General features: G+C 36.0%; 1 protein-coding gene and 4 non-coding genes across 5 annotated transcripts; 3 read left to right on the forward strand and 2 right to left on the reverse strand.

Annotated features, from left to right (window-relative positions):
* TRNAV-AAC lies at positions 3,164 to 3,237 on the forward strand. Its single transcript has one exon. It is a non-coding gene; the product is annotated as a tRNA-Val (tRNA).
* TRNAE-CUC lies at positions 5,086 to 5,158 on the reverse strand. Its single transcript has one exon. It is a non-coding gene; the product is annotated as a tRNA-Glu (tRNA).
* On the forward strand, positions 7,113 to 7,186 carry TRNAV-AAC. Its single transcript has one exon. It is a non-coding gene; the product is annotated as a tRNA-Val (tRNA).
* TRNAE-CUC lies at positions 10,021 to 10,093 on the reverse strand. The gene has a single exon. It is a non-coding gene; the product is annotated as a tRNA-Glu (tRNA).
* On the forward strand, positions 11,712 to 16,540 carry LOC105178414. Its single transcript, XM_011101877.1, has 5 exons — positions 11,712 to 11,914; positions 12,197 to 12,389; positions 12,650 to 12,843; positions 12,937 to 15,843; positions 15,901 to 16,540. Exons 1-5 carry the CDS (start codon positions 11,712 to 11,714, stop codon positions 16,538 to 16,540), a joined length of 4,137 nt encoding a protein of 1,378 aa, XP_011100179.1.

The raw sequence follows: 18,998 nt of genomic DNA on the forward strand, positions 1-18,998 counted from the left end.
TCTGAAAGCATTCATGAATGGATCAGAACACATGGTCTAAATGTCAACCCTAAAGATCAACAAAAAGCCGGTGGCTTGTTGGTACTAACAGACATTGTCACACTTAAAGACTCAAATTCAAGGTTTAGTTCCATTTAACCTGGTGATAGTTGACGTTAGATAACTTAGACAGTGGTTCAAATCGAAAGGTACCATTTTTTAAAGCAAATCATAGAAACTTGAGCTCAAATCTATGGATTTGTGGATTAGGTTGAAAAAATGAGAAGAAAAGAAAGTGCTTGTCCCAGATTGAAAAATGATGGGAAAATTGGAAGGATTTGATCAGTAAATAAGGGATTGTGGAAGTGAGTGTATTATATTCATATTTTTTTATCCCACATAAGAAGTTTATTGATACAATAAACTTCTTATATTAAGTTTAAGTCCAAATTTGAGTTTGGAGTATTATGGAGACTAGAGTGAACATTGGGGCACCCACACGCACGTAGCTCGGCTGCCCCACTCTCCAACTCGGCGCGGCTCCAGCTTTGGCTCCAAGGGGCAGGCGTTTGGGCGAATATCTCAATCTCATGATATATCTTTCTGTAGTAGAGAAATTGCATTTAACATGACATAAGCCAAGTAACAGTCAAATATTTTATATCAAATGTTTTAACATGACATAAGCCAAGGATTGACTAACTGGTGTTGTAACCGTCAGTCGTTTCTGGCGGTTACGGTTGGTAAGTTAATGGCCATCGGCGGTTTTAACATGGACGCTTTATGACAGGTTAATTGCATGAAATTAATGTTGCGTTTGGAAGGCTTATATAAGGCTAATTTCACTTCATTCTCAACACACCAACACCGACACATCTCTCTTCTCTCTCAAGGTCTCTCTTAGTTCTCTCGTCTCTCTCTCTCTCTCTCACGAGAATATTCGCTCTCAAGTCAGAGTTTTTTAGCTTAAGTTTTTGTAAAGGTTTTTGAGTGTTTTTTAAGGTGTTCGTTAGTATAGTGTTGTATTAAACGAACTGCAATCGCCTTATCTTGAGAGGAATAACATTGTATCCAAAGCACTTTATGTGGGACCATTAATTTCTTCAAGGCAAGTAATCTACTGCGATTTGGTTAAGTGTGATATAATTTAATTGAAATGTTGTCTCCAGTCAACCCCAATCGTTCGTTGTCGTCAAATCCTGATGAATATTTCACCAGCCTCATTAGTGAACTACAACAACAATTGCGAGACAGGCTTTATGAGATGGAGGAATTACGGAACAATTTATTCAAACAGGCCTACCATCCTTGGGCCAAAAGGAGGGCTGATGAGTTGGATGGCAAGAAATCAATTCCCCGATGGGAGATAGAAAACAGTGAAAGCAGAATAAGAAGTTGAAGTTGAACAACTTCAACAGGAAAATCAACAACTTCGTGATCAAGTAGATGATCTCAAAGAGCACATAGACCAACTAGCTAAGATGATACCCGACGAACCGAAGGAGGATCTTAAAGAGGGCCCCATGGAATTTGGATGACGATGATGACAGTATTGTAGATGAGACGTATAACCGGTAATGAGTTGTTGGTATACAGCTCAAATATTGATAATTATTGCTTTAACTATTCAGTATAATAGTCATTATTATTTCATTGAATGTGATATATATATATATGCTCTATGAATATGACTATTTTCAAGTCAGTTTTATCAGTAAATTTCAATATGGAAAAACAACATTGTAATTAAATTTTTCCAACAGTTTGTTGAGCCTACGGATCCAAACTTGGTTGAATCATTTTGGCGAGGGGGGCCCGAGTTTGAACTACTGCAGGGGAGCTATGACTGTAATGTATTTAGGTTGTCGACTCAATTTTATAATAGTATGCAAGCGTCTCTCTTCCTACTCAATCTTCGACGGGCTCACTCACTCAAAAGCAACTCTAGTAAGTAGCGTTAAAGCTCATAATAGACTTACAACTAAGCAATTACACACAATCAGTGGATATTCATGCATTGGCCCTCTATAATGCTTCACTCCATAGTTGCTTCACTCAACTAGCATCTCTTCCTTTTGAGCTTTTAAAGGGTTTCCAGCCTTTTAGTATAAACTATGAACTTTGGGTTATAATTTTGTGTCACGGTAAACAAAGAACTTTCAATCCTCCGAAGTCAAAATCCTATCCAAGAAGCCATAAATCCCTTAGCAAGATACTGAAGTTAGTCTATCGAAGGAGCTTAAGGGAAGCATGGCAGGCAGTGGGGTCTGAATCAGGCTTTGTAGATGGCATTGAGAAGGCTACTCACTTATAATAGAATACACTTCTGACATCCATTGTACAGTAGTTGTGAGAACACTTATAACTGTGGACAATCCCTAGACTTTTTCGAGATCAATTACAACATGTCGCAAAGATGAGGTGTCCTAATTAGTGAGCGAATTATTGTTCCGTTTCATACATTTTCCTCAAGTTACTACCACACTTTATTAGGTCAAAACATCATTAGGCCATAACGACATTAGGTTAGAACGTCGTTAAGCTACGACAAAAATGCTTTATCCGTGGATGGTGCTTTAATGATCCAAACCGCTCTAGCATCACAAGATTGAGTACTTCACTCTACTGCACTCTACATGCCAGGCTCTTTTGAAACTTATAATGACGTTGAAACAACTATGAATCAACGTGGGGATATGAATGAGGTGCTTTGACGGTGGAACCGTTTTGAAATTGAATGTTTCTTATATTATAAATGACAAGCTTAAAAGTCGCATAATTAAATATTGTTGACCATGGTCAAATAAATTAATATAAAAACGTAAATTTTGGAGGTGATTGATAAATATTTGTCATTGGCCTAGTTAGGACTAAAGCATTTGTCATGGTTCTTAACTATGAACAAAATATTTGACATGATTTTTAATTATAAATAATTAATTAAGCTCGTTTATTAAAATAACAATCATCAATGGTCGTTGCAAAGCTATAATTAACTACTATTTATCACTTTTTTTTTACTTGATAATAATTAAGTGTTACAAAAGACTATAATTGTTTGTAGTTTATTTGAAACTCCATATTATAATTGTACTATATATAATTACAATTGATACAAAATCTGGGTTGGGAATGATTTCATAACTCTACGTTTTGTCTAAAAAGGATGCAGCAAAAAAAACAAGGTGTCGTGGTGTAGTTGGTTATCACGTCAGTCTAACACACTGAAGGTCTCCGGTTCGAGTCCGGGCGACGCCACTTTCTGTTCTGTTCTTGAGTTACTGTTAATTGGTTTTGGTTTTGCAACACTGCAGAGAAATTGAAGTCCAAATCTTACAAGTGAGAGACTACAAGTTATATGAAATCATCAACTCCAAAAGTATGACTATTTTTCCCTTCCTAGATCAATGGTAAAATTGCATTATTAGTCCCACCGAATAAAGGGTCGATACTTCTGTTCAATCGTTTTACACAATTTTTTGAAAGGTCCCTAATTTTTTGTATCAATTGTAATTATACTTTTGTTCGATAGGAAAAAATTGAAAGGTAAAATCACGTGTTCTATATCAGGCCATTATATTTGGACCAAAAGTGTAAACTCCTCTAGTTTGTGAGATTGAAAAATATAATTTTCACCTAACTAGGCATTATTCGTTGACTCTTAATTCGGTGTTTATTTTTCATCAAGTGTCTTAGTTTTCTCAAGTTTAAAAAAGGTCCAATATCATGCAATTTTTGAATTATTAAATCCTTTGTTCTTAAAGTTAAGCTTGATTACTTGAGTGTGTTGTAAAAAGCTTATCGATAATTAACTTTTTGACCCAAAGCTATTAAACTATTCATTTTAGACCTTAATTGTTGTCTGGAAAGCAATTCCTTCCACATCTCCCACTTTTAAATTTTAGGAAAAAGTATTATTTTAGTCCGTTAAATATGCTTAATTTTAATTTTAATCTGATAATTATGTCCATTTTTGTTTAGGTCCAGTAACTTACGAAATTGTTTACTTTTAGTCCTCTGGCATATTTTCGAACAATTTTACCCCTATGAGTGCATATGAACTAAAACTGCCTTTTAAAAATTGCAGGGGTAAAATTGCCCGAAAATCTGCCAAAGGACTAAAAGTAAGCAATTTCATAAGTTACTGGATCTAAACAAAAATGGACATAGTTATCGAATTAAAATTAAAATTAGGCATACTTAGCGGACTAAAATAATACCTTTTCCTAAATTTTATGTCCATTAGTTAGAACACCATAACTTTAACTTAACTAACAAAATCTTTTTGCTCCATACTGTAATTTTCTCAACAACAATATAATTTAGCCCAAAATTCCTCTTAGCTTTATGCTTTCTGTTTCTTATTTTTCATTTATGTATTTAGATTTTGGACCAACTTGTTTCTTTTTTTGATTTTGTAATTCATTTTGATTTATAACATAAAATAAAATTTAGTTTTCTCAGATAATTTGTTTAGTTTTGTGGAGATAGTGTCTAAAAGAATGTGGGAGTTGATTGAAAGAAATTTATTTTTATGCCAAATCTTATTGTTTATTATTCGGATTCTTTTAATTTTCATTATTTTATTTGGTAATTTTTTGTTTTGGTCTCAAACAAATAAACAAGTTTAGATTTTAAAATTGATTATAAAATTTATTATATAAATATATATATATATATATATGTATATTAATTTTCAGAAAATGGATAAATTTTTGAAAATCCATGTAACCCCTTTGCGTCTTATTGAAATAGCTAAAACCCCTTTTGTCTTTTAAAGTTAGGTTATAATTCCCCCTATCTTTTATAAAATTCATAAAAACATCATTTTCATTAGTAATTAACGAAAGTAAATTGAACGCACAAGTGCATCAATCGATGGTGTTTTTATAGCATTTTTATTTATTAATTACTTTCACATTACCTATTTATTCATATTAAATTGTTTTAATTTATATGATGAATGACTAAATAAAATTACACTTTTATAGAGAAGAGGAAGAATAGACTATAGAGGCAAGAGAATGTGAATATATAGAGGAATAGAGACCCAACCTAGCATGGGCCAACAACCCAGAAATGATTCAGAGAAGATAAAAACACCATTTCCGTTGCCGGGATTCGAACCCGGGTCTCTCGGGTGAGAGCCGAGTATCCTAACCATCTAGACTACAACGGATTTATTAGCTTTTTGCCCAAAGATTTTATTTGTTAATTTTCCCTATAATTGCAGCGTACCGCATTGCAATTTGAGATTTATAAAAATTAGTCCTTTTTTTCCTCGTATCGAAAAAAGAAAAATATTTAAAATTTACTCTTTTTTTAATTATATCAAATAATTTGAAGGAAAATTATTATTTTTTTTCCTCCCCCTTTGACTTTTTCTTTCCTTTCACTTGAATCAAACGAACTCTAAATTGAGTTTTCTTGGTGCTTTGAATTTTTCCTCAATTATATTTTTTTTTTATAAATTTTAAATCAATTAAAAGAAAAGGATGGTATACAAAAGGGGCGCAATTTTGAGGCATATCTATGAATCAAAGTTGTGGCGTTTTCTTTTAATAAGGGAAAAGATGCAATTTATCCCTATGATATGAGAAACGAGCAAAAAAAAAAAAAAAAAAAAAACTCCTATACAAAAAAAAAAAAAAAAAAAAAAACTCCTATAAAAAAAATTAGCAAATTATCCTCTTGTATTTTGAAAAATAAAACAAGTTACACCGCTATCAATTTGTTAGATTGTCGGATATCTTTTAAGTATTTTTATTTTTAGACGCTATAAGACATATGACTTTCTGTTATGATAAATTACTACGACCTAAAACAATTTACTACGACTGAAAATAATAATCATAGAAAATGCTACTATACCACATATGCACAACGACTATTAACTGTTATTTCTACTAGCAATAACAAAATATCATTGTTAAAAATCATGACAAATATTTCGCCCAAAACTGAAATTATGATAAATATTAATTAAGTGGTTTTTCCATATTTTTTTTATCATTTACCGTGATTGCAGGTATTAGTTTTTCAAGGTTTTTAAACGTAATAATTGATAATGTAAAAAATAGTTCAGATTTTGCATGTAAACCCTCAAATATTCTAATATTTAATAACACTAACTTGAAACCCGTGATTAATAACTTTAAAAATAGAAAATTTTAGTGGTGAGAAATTAAGTTGTAGGTAATACAATATTTGTTAGTAAAAATTGTAAAATCACTTGACCTGAAGATCTTGCTTCGGGCTGTTCTGATGGTCAATGGCAGTGGTTAAAATTACAATATATGATTTTTCACTATAATTAATAATTATAATTAAGAGTAACAAATTACGATGGATAATAATAAATCACGACTGTGCAATGGCTATTTTAACTATTGTTTTTATAAACGAGTCCAAAATATTTGCGAGCTACAACCAAAAACATTTTAGCAATTGATAAAATCATGACAAATATTGATTAACTGTACTCAAAACTTAAGTTTACGTATCGGTTTTGTGTGATAGTAGTAAAAAGTATTAATTTACTATAACGTAAGAATAATCAATTCTTTTGAGTGAAAAATGCAAACAACCCCTCTGTGGTATTGTAAATGAGTAAATTACACCATATAGAAAAATTAATAATTTATCTTCCTGTATTTTGTTTTCTCCTGATGTGTCAATCTCATTATTTTATAAATCAACGAAAATGGCAGAGATTACATCAGTGGGTAGAGAACTACAAACTGAAACATTTTTTCGCCAACTTGGCAAGAGCATGAGCTACCTGATTATCTGATCTCTTTACATGCACAAATTAGTTGATATTATCCTCTAATATTTTTTAAAGTACAATAATTTATCCCCTCTATTTTTTAAAATTAACTCTATTTATTACCTTTTTTTTCTTTTTCATTTTTGATGATAATAATTAAGTATGAGAAAAGAGCATATTGTTTTGTAATTTATTTGAAATTTCATATTATAATTTTACTATAAATAATTATAATTGGCACAAAATTTGGATTGGGAGTTACGAAAACTTTCATATTAGGGCGTTCAATTACCGAAACCTAAGCATAGCAAGGCCTAATTGTACGATGACGGGATATAAACAGAGCGTGCAACACATGCAGCAAGGTGTCGTGGTGTAGTTGGTTATCACGTCAGTCTAACACACTGAAGATCTCCGGTTCGAGTCCGGGCGACGCCACTTCCTGCAATGTTCTTGAGTTAATGAGGTTGGTTTTGGTTTGGCCAATAGATATTTTATATATCATAGACTACAATTTATATGAAATTATCAACTTCAAAAATTATTTGATTTTTTTATTCAACCAAATTAATCCTTTATTGTTATTTTTTCAAATTATAAAATGTAAAATAAATATACTTATTAATTTATATTAATTGTTTTTTACAGTACACTTATTTACTCTTATTAATTAATTTTCACGCTGTGCATATTTACTCCTATTATTTACTTTCCATATTATACTTATTTACTCATTAATTTTTATATTATCTATACTATTTATAAAGAAAAGGTATTTTACACTTTTAAATGACAATTTTCATACAGCTACATCAATTTTTTATTTGCCAATTATACCCTTAAAAATTTTTTAGATATAAAAAATACCCTTCTATATTTTTAGAGGTCTTCAAGCTCCCTCCTTCTCTGTTTCTCTCTCTTCAACTTTCACATTGTAGAAACCTCATCTTCCACGATTCGAGAACACATGTTTTCCCCATTTCTCTTTGTTTGCACAATCCTACAACCACCTCCTCTCAAGAGCACGATAACATATGACCAAGAGCCCATCCCCGTCATCGTCTTCTTCATCGATTTTTTGTGGGGAAATCGCCGACTGCAAAGAAATTGCGAGTGGATACACCTTCTAGACCCTCTTTCTTTCAATTCCTTCTATCAATTATAAAAATTATAAATTATTAACTAAAATAAAATATGGTTTAGCATAAATGCATTTCAATAAATTATATTTATATATAAAATATATTATTTAAATATCAAAATATCAAAAAAATATTTTAATTTTTTAAGTTATATTATTTACTATAAATAACATTTTAGTTAAGATTACCATTATATATATTTAAAATAATTTTTTTTTGTATTTTTTACTATTTCTAAATTTTGAAAAAATTAAACTTTTTAACAGTATTTTTTCCCAATCAACGGTATCAAATTTTATTTTACATGAATAATATATACAAAAAATTTATAAAATAAAAAGAGTACAAATAATAACAATAAATAAATAAAAGAAAATAATCGCCTTTCCCGTCCACCTCTACCTGCCATCTCCATCTTCATCTCTGCCTTCGTCTGGCTCGCCTCCTCCACCACCCCTGGGCGATGGGCCTAGAGTATCGCCTCCTCCACCACCCCTGGGTGATGGCAATTGCCTAGAGTAAAAATGGGCGACCTCTATCGTCTAGATCGAGGGATGACGACAGCATCACTGCTGCACCCTTTTGCTTGTTTTGATTGATGGTAGGGGTGTTCAATAAAATTGGCGGACCGCCCCAATCGACTGGTCCAATCCAAACCGCACCACAATTAGCAAGCTAAGAGTAGGTTGGGTTGGTCTCGAACTAGTTAAAAACAAAATCGCATTTTAGCAATCGAGCTTCATTTTATATTTATGTAGACCACATAGACCCTGTTCGACCGCACCACCACCACTACTACTACTACTACTACTAATAATAATAATAATAAGTATACGTTGTCACAAAATACTAATATGATTGTATATGCGATTGACTGTATACTAAAGACCGCAGAACCCGCCCTAGTCCAATTAGATCGTAAAGTGCGATTCTGATGATTGTCGGGTTGAGTTTGGGCAGAGCTTCCTAAAGGCCACAAACTTTGGCTTGGATCTAAAAATTACCTAAATTAGCCCAAATCGCACTACGTACACTCCTAATTGATGGTGAGATTCGCGGCGACCTTATCGTTACCCAAAGTCGCAACCACTCTCTAATATATACAGATATAACATATCTATTACATATAACTCCTTAAAAATCAATAGCTAATAAGGATAAAACAGATAACTCCTTAAAAATTTTGACAACATATCGGCAAAAACTAACGAAAGGGGGAAAACGTGAATTATTTTGGAAAACACAGGGGGAGGAGTAGCTAAAAGAATAAAACATAGGGGGTTTATGCAATTTGTCAAAATTTATAAAATTAATTGTTTGATTTTTCATCTTCCTTTTTCTTTTTTCATTTCAAGAGTTATTCGAGAAACTGTTGGAGAACCAAGCATCGCCCTTAGTTCCCCGTAGTCCATTAAATAGAGGACCAGTAGTGGATCAAGACATTGGGGGCCGAAACAAGGGCAGAGTCTTGGAGATGGGCTAAGAGGCCCAAACCTTGCAAGCGAGGCCATTGCAGGGGATAGTGCCACCTCCACTGGCACGACACCAGCTCTGCACTCAGTTTGTCTGCAGCTGCGGATTGAGGGGATGGAGAGAATGGTGCTCCACATGATGTCTCATTTGGGCATCCCATCAGTACCCAAGCTGCCCCAACCTCCATCAGACGACACTTTCACAACTGATGAACAACCAACGACTCTGTCACAGTCAACGACACCAGCAGCAGGAGGACGCCGCATTATATTAGGATTATTTTTTTCTTTCTTGTAAAAATTATACTAAATTTTGTTACATTCTTTATTATTAATTATTCATTCTTCTTTAATTTAATTGCGTCCCGCTCTAAAATTTTAAATTACAATTTAATTAAAAAATATTACAACAGGTGTTGTATGACTGGGGTGATGATAAATATATCCACATCTCTATAGTATTATTAACTGAGAGTACCCTTTTGCTGTCTCCCATTTTTGTTCTTCTATTATTTTCTTTCAATTTTTTAAACTCATAAATTTCTTCACACGAGGAAAAGGAGAAAAGAGGATTGTCAAAGAATGTGAATATATAGAAACTGAAAGAATTTCTTAGAGTGGCCCAACAACCCAAAATGACTTAATAGAAAAACACTATTTCCGTTGCGGGGACTCGAAGCCGGGTCTCTCGGGTGAGAGCCGAGTATCCTAACCATCAAGACTACAACGGATTTGATGTTATCGTTCTCCTCTATTGTAATTGGACCTCTATGCGCTACGCATAGGAAGTTTTAATTGTTGAGTTAGATCAAATTTAAATTAATTAAATGACAAGTTTTATCTGCATGATTCAAGTTCTGACTGATTATAGCTCCCAAGTATTCGTGTGCAAGAATATTTTTGGGGTCCATTTCTTTACAATAGGCAAAGGGTTCGTCTAAATTACAAGCAACATCAACAATTTCAAATTTTCTCTCAACTATACTATTTATTATTATAAATTTATTAGCTATCTTGGTATGCTGTTTCCGTGTATGTACAATAAATAATTTTTCATATTTTAAAATATATTATATATAAGAATGGAATATCTCAGGTTTGGGCAAACCCCCCTTGTTGCCCTCCATAACCTTTGTCTTATCTCTAAAAGATTATTTGTCATCCAAAGTTGGGTTCAAATAATATGTGGCAACATGCAAAGTTTTTCACAATATTTTATTCCATCTTGCATCGATAATATCAACATATTGGTAAGATAATTTTTTTTGTGTGAAATAAAACTTTGATAGTCCTTTTTGTCCTATACAATCCTTCATACACATAACCCAATAATATTTTTTCTCATTAAAATCACAAATACATAACAAACGCACAAGAGGGATTCCAACTCTGACAATAATATTACATTATGACTTGTTTCACTTGTTTTGTCTCATATCCCTCTTCAGAAACTTTTTAAAATCTTGATATGTCACTATTGCTTGTAAATAATCTTTATGATTACTTAAACTCTTCAATGCAATAATTGTTGTGGCAAAATGAGTATCTCCAATTTGAATAATCTCTGTCCACCCCTCTACGTTTCAACCAATTGAGTGTCATTTATTGTTATACATGTAACAAGTCACTTTAGATGCAAGTATTGCACAATCTTTGATACGGGACAACTATCGATATCTTTCAGTATTAAATTAACACAGTAAATTGCACAAGGTGACCAACAAATAGTTGTCCTACTCTGAATCTACTAACTAATTGAGATTCATTTAGTGTGGTTTGGGAATCCGAAGTCTCCATTAACTATAAGTGATGAGGGGGAGTCGGAAAAAGACAGATGTACCCTCCTGAAGAGGGGCAAGAATAACCTATAACATAGGAGGGATTTGACTGAGTATTAACTGCCTAAGATATTAGATACTTAATGGCATAGTTAACGCCCCTAATACCGGACTTTGAGCGCATTATGTATAATCGTGGGAACAGACATGAAGATCGTGGGGAGACACGTCAGCCTGTTAGTGTGTTCAGTATATGCGGAAGAAAATCTCAGAGAAAGAGGTAACTTTCAATCTTTAAAGTTCTTGGCATTAAGAGAGAGTGATTTCTATTTTCGGAGGGTGATATCCTTTTCATTATTATCGACACTGACTTGAGCGTCGGAGTATCTTTGCTGGGACTTTCCCCGGCTAGATAACGTTTTCTCTCATTCTCAGAATATCGGTGATTGGGAGCGGAAGGTGGACAACGAGCCCGGAGTGCGATCCGCGATTTCGAGCCTGATCATTTTGGCGCCGTCTGTGGGAAAGTAAGTAGGTAACGGAGAGACGCTCTAAGGAGAATATGCCGGAAATGGAGACTCCGGTGGATGACCGGGAACCAGCCGTACACTTGACACGACGAGAAATGGAGACTCCGGTGGATGACCGAGAACCAACCGTACACTTGACACGACGAGAATTGCAACAGATGATGGAAGAAGCTGGAAGAAACGCCCTTGTTGCATACGAAAGGAGAACAGCTACCCCACTCGAAAGAGAGTTAGCAGGAAAAAGGTTCTAGGAAGGAGATGATGGGCGAGATCTTGAGGGGACAAGTAAAAGGGAGGCGAACAAGAAATGTCATCCCCCTTTGGAGGTCGGGTCCAGCAGTAAAGCTCGAAGTCTTCCAAGGGGACCAGCTATATCACGAGCTGAGGTAGACAATGTTAGTAAACCGATAGCTTTGTTGGGGAAGCAAATTGATGAGCTCAAGAAGCGGGGGGAAATAGTAGCACACAATCGCAATTCGCCTTTCTGCAATAAGATACTTATTGAAACTGTTAATCCGAGCTTTAGGATGCCTGATCTTCCAAAATATGATGGAACGCGAGACCCCCAAGAACATCTGGCTGCCTTCGACATGGTAATGAATCTCTATGGACAGTCAAGTTCCATTATTGCTAAATTATTTGTTACTACGTTAACAGGAAAAGCTCAAGAGTGGTTCACGAATCTGCTCCCGGGCAGCATAGAGTCGCATGAGCAGTTGGTACAAAAATTCGAATTCATTTCGCGAGTAAGAGAAAGCAAAAACGATCAGCCACGCATTTATTCACCATTCGGCAGGGAGAGAATGAAAGTTTGAAAAGCTTCATGGGGCGTTTCAATAACGAAACATTAGAAGTGCAGGACCTCAGAATAGATATGATGACTAATATCCTCATTCATGGGTTGAAAAAAGGGGTTTTTGCATCGGCTTTGGCAAGAGACCCACCGGTTGATATAGAATAGTTGATGGCTGTGGCACAGAAATATATTGATGAAGAGGAGATGAATGCAATGAAAAATGAGGAATGGAGGATTGCTTCGGAGCAGGCAAGAGATGGAGGTTCTGGTAAAGATCGAAATATGCGATCTAAGAGGGAGAAAGAAAGAGAACCACCTCACCAGTCGAAATACAACAAGTATACACCTTTGAATATGACTATAACCAAAGCTCTCATGTTGGTGGAAAAAGATAATGTACTAAGATAGCCGAAGCATACAAGGGTTACTCCAGCAAAAAGGTATTCGAACAAATATTGTCGGTTTCACAGAGAGAGAGGATATGATACAGAAGAATGCTACCAGTTGAAAGATGAAATTGAGCGGTTGGTTCGACAAGGGTATTTCAGGAGGCAGAGTTTTCATAATTTTGAAGAAAAAAGAAGTGATCGGCGAGGTAGGTCGAGAAGCAGGGATGGAAGGTCGAGTTGGGTAGCGGAAAGAGAGGCTCAGAAAGTAAGAGAGAATGCGCATGTGAAAGACATCATCCATACTATAGCAGGGGGATCAGAAGGATGGTCTAGAAGAGCTAGAAAGAGGTTTGAAAGAGAAAATAGGTTGGAACGACGCAAACAAGTGATAAATGTGACAAGCAACCCTGGGATCGTATTTGGAGATCGAGATGCAGGCGAAGGAATTGGGACAGATAACGATCCTATGGTAATAAAAATAGACATTGCAAATTTCACAATCCTTAAGGTTCTGATGGATAATGGGAGCTCAACAGATATAATATTCAAAGATGTGCTAAGTAAGATGGGGCTTGACAACATAAAGATCGAACCGGCAGGTACCCCGTTGATCGGTTTCGGAGGAGGCGAGGTCGCTTCATTGGGGACAGTGGACTTACCTGCATCCCTTGGAGAAGAGCCCACGCGTAAAACTTTGATGGTAAAATTTTTGGTTGTTGATATGCCTTTTGCTTATAATGTTATCCTGGGGAGACCTGGGCTTAATTCTTCCAGGGCAGTGGTGTCAACATACCATCTCAAGATGAAGTTTCCTACTCAACACGGGATAGGGGAGGTCGTGTGCGACCAAATTGAGGCCAAGAGGTGTTACAACTTGTCCCTGAGAAAGGGCGAAAAGAAGGTAAAGAGGAAACCTCAAGAAGCAAATAAGGATGAATGGCAGACATTGAAGACAGGGAGATTAGAACCTGTTGGACACAAAGAGGTTGAGTTGATACAAGGAGATCCATCGAAGACAACAAAGATAAGACCCAACCTACAGCAGTTTGAAGGTGTCATGATCGCGTTTCTGAGGAGTAATGTTGATATGTTCGCGTGGGACCCCTCAGATTTTAGAGGTATAGACCCTGAAGTGATAGTACACAGGTTGAATGTCGATCCCTCTATTCGACCTGTCCAACAGAAGAAACGAACTTTTGGAGGTGAGAAAAATACCATCATCGAGGGAGAAGTAAATAAGCTGCTGAGAGCGGGTTATGTGTTTGAAATTCAATACACTAACTGGTTAGCTAATGTGGTGTTGGTACTGAAACCAGGTGGCAAATGGAGAATGTGTACCGATTTTACAGATCTAAATAAGGCGTGCTCGAAAGATCCTTACCCATTACCAAGGATTGATGTTCTAGTAGATTCAACGGCAAGATATGAAGTTTTCTCTATGATGGATGCATATCAAGGATATCATCAAATTTATATGGCAACAGAAGATCGGATAAAAACCTCTTTCGTTACTGATCGGGGTATTTTTTGCTATAACGTTATGCCTTTTGGATTGAAAAGTGCTGGTGCAACTTACCAGAGGTTGGTGAATAAGATGTTTGCCCAGCAGATCGGGAAGACCATGGAGGTGTATGTGGATGACATGCTCGTTAAAAGTCATAAGCCAGATGAACACTTGGAGCATTTGAAGACAAGTTTTGCGATCATGAGAGAACACGGGATGAAACTCAATCCCAATAAATGTATGTTCGGCGTGGCAGGAGGAAAATTTTTGGGCTACATGGTCAGCGAGAGGGGAATAGAAGCGAACCCAGAGAAGATAGAGGCCATACTGAATTTGAAGTCACCCACATCCATCAAAGAGGTCCAGAAACTAACAGGTAGGATTGCCTCTCTTAATCGTTTTATTTCTAGATTTGCTGATCGCAATTTACATTTCTTTAAGATATTAAGAAAAGTAAAAGGGTTTGAGTGGACCGATGAATGCGAGCAAGCCTTCCAGGAATTAAAAAATTATTTGAGGTCGCCCCCCTTTTGGCAAATCCGAAAGAAGGGGGTATTGTATCTTTATTTAGCTGTTTCAGATAATGCTGTCAGTTTGGTACTTATAAAAGAAGAGAATAAGATTCAAAACCCAGTATATTATGTGAGTAAAATGTTACAAGGAGCAGAGACCAGATATACTGAAATAAAAAAGTTGGCATTAGCTGTTGTGGTGACTGCCAGGAAGTTGAGACCGTACTTTCAGTCGCATAAGATAGTGGTAAGGACGAATCATCCCCTCAGGAATATCCTTTCACGGCCAGAGGCCTCAAGGAGAATGATAAAGTGGGCAGTCGAATTGGGGGAGTTCGACATTACTTACCAGAATAGAACAGTAGAGAAAGCTCAGATCCTAGCTGATTTTGTGATAGAAATATCAGGCGCGTCAGAGGACCCAGGAATTTGGATGCTACATGTTGATGGATCCTCCAATGCTAGTAATGGAGGAGCAGGGATATTGATCGAAGGACCTGGTGGCGTTGAGATCGAGGTCGCGGTACGGTTATCTTTCTCTACAACAAATAATGAAGCTGAGTATGAGGCCCTAGTCCTGGGTTTGGAGTTAGCATTTGAAGCTGGAGCGCAAGTCCTTGAAGTCTTCACAGATTCACAGCTGGTCGCTATGCAGATTGAAGGGACGTATGAGACCAGAGAAAAGTCGATGATGGAATATTTAAAAAAATCAAAGGAGTGGATGCAGAAGTTTTCCAAGTGTTCTATTCAGCAAATTCCGAGAAGCGAAAATGAGAGCGCCGACGCTTTATCGAAATTTGGGGCTACGCTAGCAGGGATCAAAGATAGGAAAATCACAGTGCTGATAAAGGAGCGATCCGCGATCTCAGAGCGGGTGGAAACTAATATGGTAATTTCGAAATGCCCATGGATAGAAGAGATCGCAGCGTACCTCAAAGATGGGACCTTACCTACTGACTTCGCAAATGCTCGGTGAATAAAGTTTAAAGCTCCAAGATTTGCGTTAATAGGAACGAAATTGTATAAAAGGACGGTGGAAGGACCTCTTCTCAAATGTTTGGATGATCCACAGGCTAGGTACGTCCTGCGAGAAATTCATGAGGGTAGTTGTGGAAACCACTTTGGAGCTAGATCGTTGGCACTGAAAGTAACCCGACAAGGGTATTTTTGGCCAACGTTGATGAAGGATTCTAAGGAATTTGTACGAAAATGTGAGAAATGTCAGAAATTCGCCTCTCAAATTCACACGCACGCAATACCTATGACCCCCGTTTTGGTTACGTGCCCATTCGACCAATGGGGCATAGATATATTGGGATCATTCCCACTTGGTCGAGCTCAGAAGAAATTTATTATAGTGGCAGTGGAGTACTTTTCTAAATGGGTTGAAGCAGAAGCTGTCTCAAAAATCACTGAAAGGGAAGTCATAAATTTCATATGGAAGAACATAGTGTGCAGGTTTGGAATTCTCAGAGTGCTAATATTCGATAATGGGACACAATTCCAAGGGAGACAGATAACTGCATGGCTCCAGGAATTGAAAATACAGCAGAATTTTACGGCTGTAGGACATCCCCAAGCGAATGGTCAAACAGAGGTGACAAACAGAACTATACTGCAGCATTTGAACGATGGCCGATCTTTCACAGATTATCCAAGGTCGTGGTAATTCTTTGCCTTGAGTATCTTGTAACTTATATGTTCCTTTTCCCACGATCTCGATGACTTTGAATGGTCCTTCCCAATTGGCCATCCTGCAAAGAAGTGGGGGAGTAATGATGAGGGGGAGTCAGAAAAAAACAGATGTACCCTCCAAAATAGGGGCAAGAATAACCTATAACATAGGAGGGATTTGACTGAGTATTAACTGCATAAGATATTAGATACTTAATGGCATAGTTAATGCCCCTAATACCGAACTTTGAGCGCATTATGTATAATCGTGGGAACAGACATGAAGATCGTGGGGAGACACGTCAGCCTGTTAGTGTGTTCAGTATAAGAGGAAGAAAATCTCAGAGAAAGAGGTAAAGTTCTTGACATTAAGAGAGAGTAATTTCTATTTTTCGGAGGGTGATATCCTTTTCATTATTATCGACACTGACTTGAGCGTCGGAGTATCTTCGCCGGGACTTTCCCCGGCTAGATAACGTTTTCTCTCATTCTCAGAATATCGGTGATTGGGAGCGGAAGGTGGACAACGAGCCCGGAGTGCGATCCGCCATTTCGAGCCTGATCAATAAGTAAATTAATCAACAATTAGAACAACAAAAAAAACATACTACAATTTATACAATGCATATATCAATAAATATTCTATATTGAAGAAAAGTTCATACATTTATACAATAATTTTAATAAATATTCAACAAAATTTCATACATTTATGCACAAATGCTACAGTAACAATTTCATACATTTGACAATAATTTCAATAAATATTCAACAAAAGTTGATACATTTATACCGAAATACTACATTACCATAATTTCAACATTTATAGAATAACTTTAATAAACATTCACAATAATAAAAATTATTCAAAATTCTAAAATTAAATTAAATAGAAACAGGACGAAGTTGCTTGCTGCTTCACAAAAGGCGACTCCTTCTCCACCAATAATAAACAATATATTGTATTATTTTACGTATTTAATATTAAAAAAATCATACATTATATTGAAGAAGGGGGACAAAGGGTGATTATCTTTGGAGATTTGGGAATGAGTTGGATTTTATTTTAGTTAAACTTGAGAGCGGTTGAGGAAGAAGAGGAGGGAGATGAGAGGAAAAATTGCAAATTGAATTTCTTATTTTTATTTTCTTTTTTCAGAAAATACAAAATTGATGTTACTCGGTCCCGATTGGACCTGTTTTGACCTGTCCACACGGGATCAACTGCCTTCAATTTTTATCCATTGACTCGAACTGAATGCATGACCAGTTTTCGGTTGAACCAACCGATTCGGATTTAAAACAATGATTAAACAACTTCTATCCACCGAAATCAAAGGATGGTTCAAATGTCACATACGTTGAAATGCTAATTTTTAACTGTAGGTGTATGTTGTATATTTTACTTAACTATTGAAATTTATATTATTCATGGAATCATTTCAGGTCAAAGTTGGGATGAACAACATTCAGGATGAACTTTGCAAAATATGTACTATGGCCCCCATCATTAGGTGACAATGTGGTTGTGTTGCTTTGTCAATATTGGATACAACTTTTAATACATGGGTAGATGTTCAGCAAATTCCTACCTAGACACCAATGATGTTTGAAAAATAGTTGTTATAAAATAGAAATGCAAAACAACAAAAAGTTTTCAATTGAGAAACAAAAACATCACAAATATATTCTTGAAACTTTTTTAAAGGCACCTAATTAAATTTTCTTATGACATCACCCCAGTTTGTGGTTGGGTTGTGGAATGAGGTAGGGTAATCTCTTACCTAGTATGATGCCTCTAGAGCTCTGGAAGCATAGTCTTCATGCCATTTTTAGTCAGTTACCCCATTCTTGTTGTAGGATCATCATTTCATATTTTGTTGTTACCATGAACGATTGGGTCATCTAGGACCAGTGCATTGACTGGCTGATCATCCATGACTGGTACATCAGAGGCTGGACCCTTCCACGCCCCCTCACCATTGAATCGTCTGTTGCAAAACCACTAGCTTTAAGATTCCCAAAACCCTACATGTTCATCACCTTTTAGGATGCAAGGTAAGCTTCAATTTATTTATTTTTTTACTGTAGCAATATGTTTTTAATTCCATTATGTGGTATACTAAGTCTTGTGTTTCTTTTCTACAAGGCTAGCTGTCAGTACGTCATCGAGGGGGTCATATAAGGCTACTTCACACAAGCGTGGACTAATTACACCAATTTCTCGGTGGAATATAAGGATTTCGGATTCGCTAAGCGAAAGGTAAATACTTGGGTCATTTTTCTAAAAGAAGTTCTAATATTTGTTTTTGATTAACATATGTTAATTTCCTCTCTTGCAACTCTTTCACTGTTGGGACCACCCGAAATGGGAGATGAAGAAAGTGTTCCACTCACAGGCAACCAACTAGCTAGATTTTGCAGCCGCACGCCTTCAGAAAGCAAGGAAGAGA

The sequence above is a fragment of the Sesamum indicum genome, linkage group LG15 (genome assembly GCF_000512975.1).
Source record: "Sesamum indicum cultivar Zhongzhi No. 13 linkage group LG15, S_indicum_v1.0, whole genome shotgun sequence".
NCBI classification, from domain to species: Eukaryota; Viridiplantae; Streptophyta; class Magnoliopsida; order Lamiales; family Pedaliaceae; genus Sesamum; species Sesamum indicum.

Coding starts and splice junctions, on each gene's coding strand:
- LOC105178414 (XM_011101877.1), top strand. CDS start 11,712: ATGGAGACTCCGGTGGATGACCGGGAACCAGCCGTACACTTGACACGA. Junction 12,844..12,936: donor ACTATAACCAAAGCTCTCAT/GTTGGTGGAAAA, acceptor TCGGTTTCACAG/AGAGAGAGGATATGATACAG. Junction 15,844..15,900: donor ACTGACTTCGCAAATGCTCG/GTGAATAAAGTT, acceptor ATTGTATAAAAG/GACGGTGGAAGGACCTCTTC.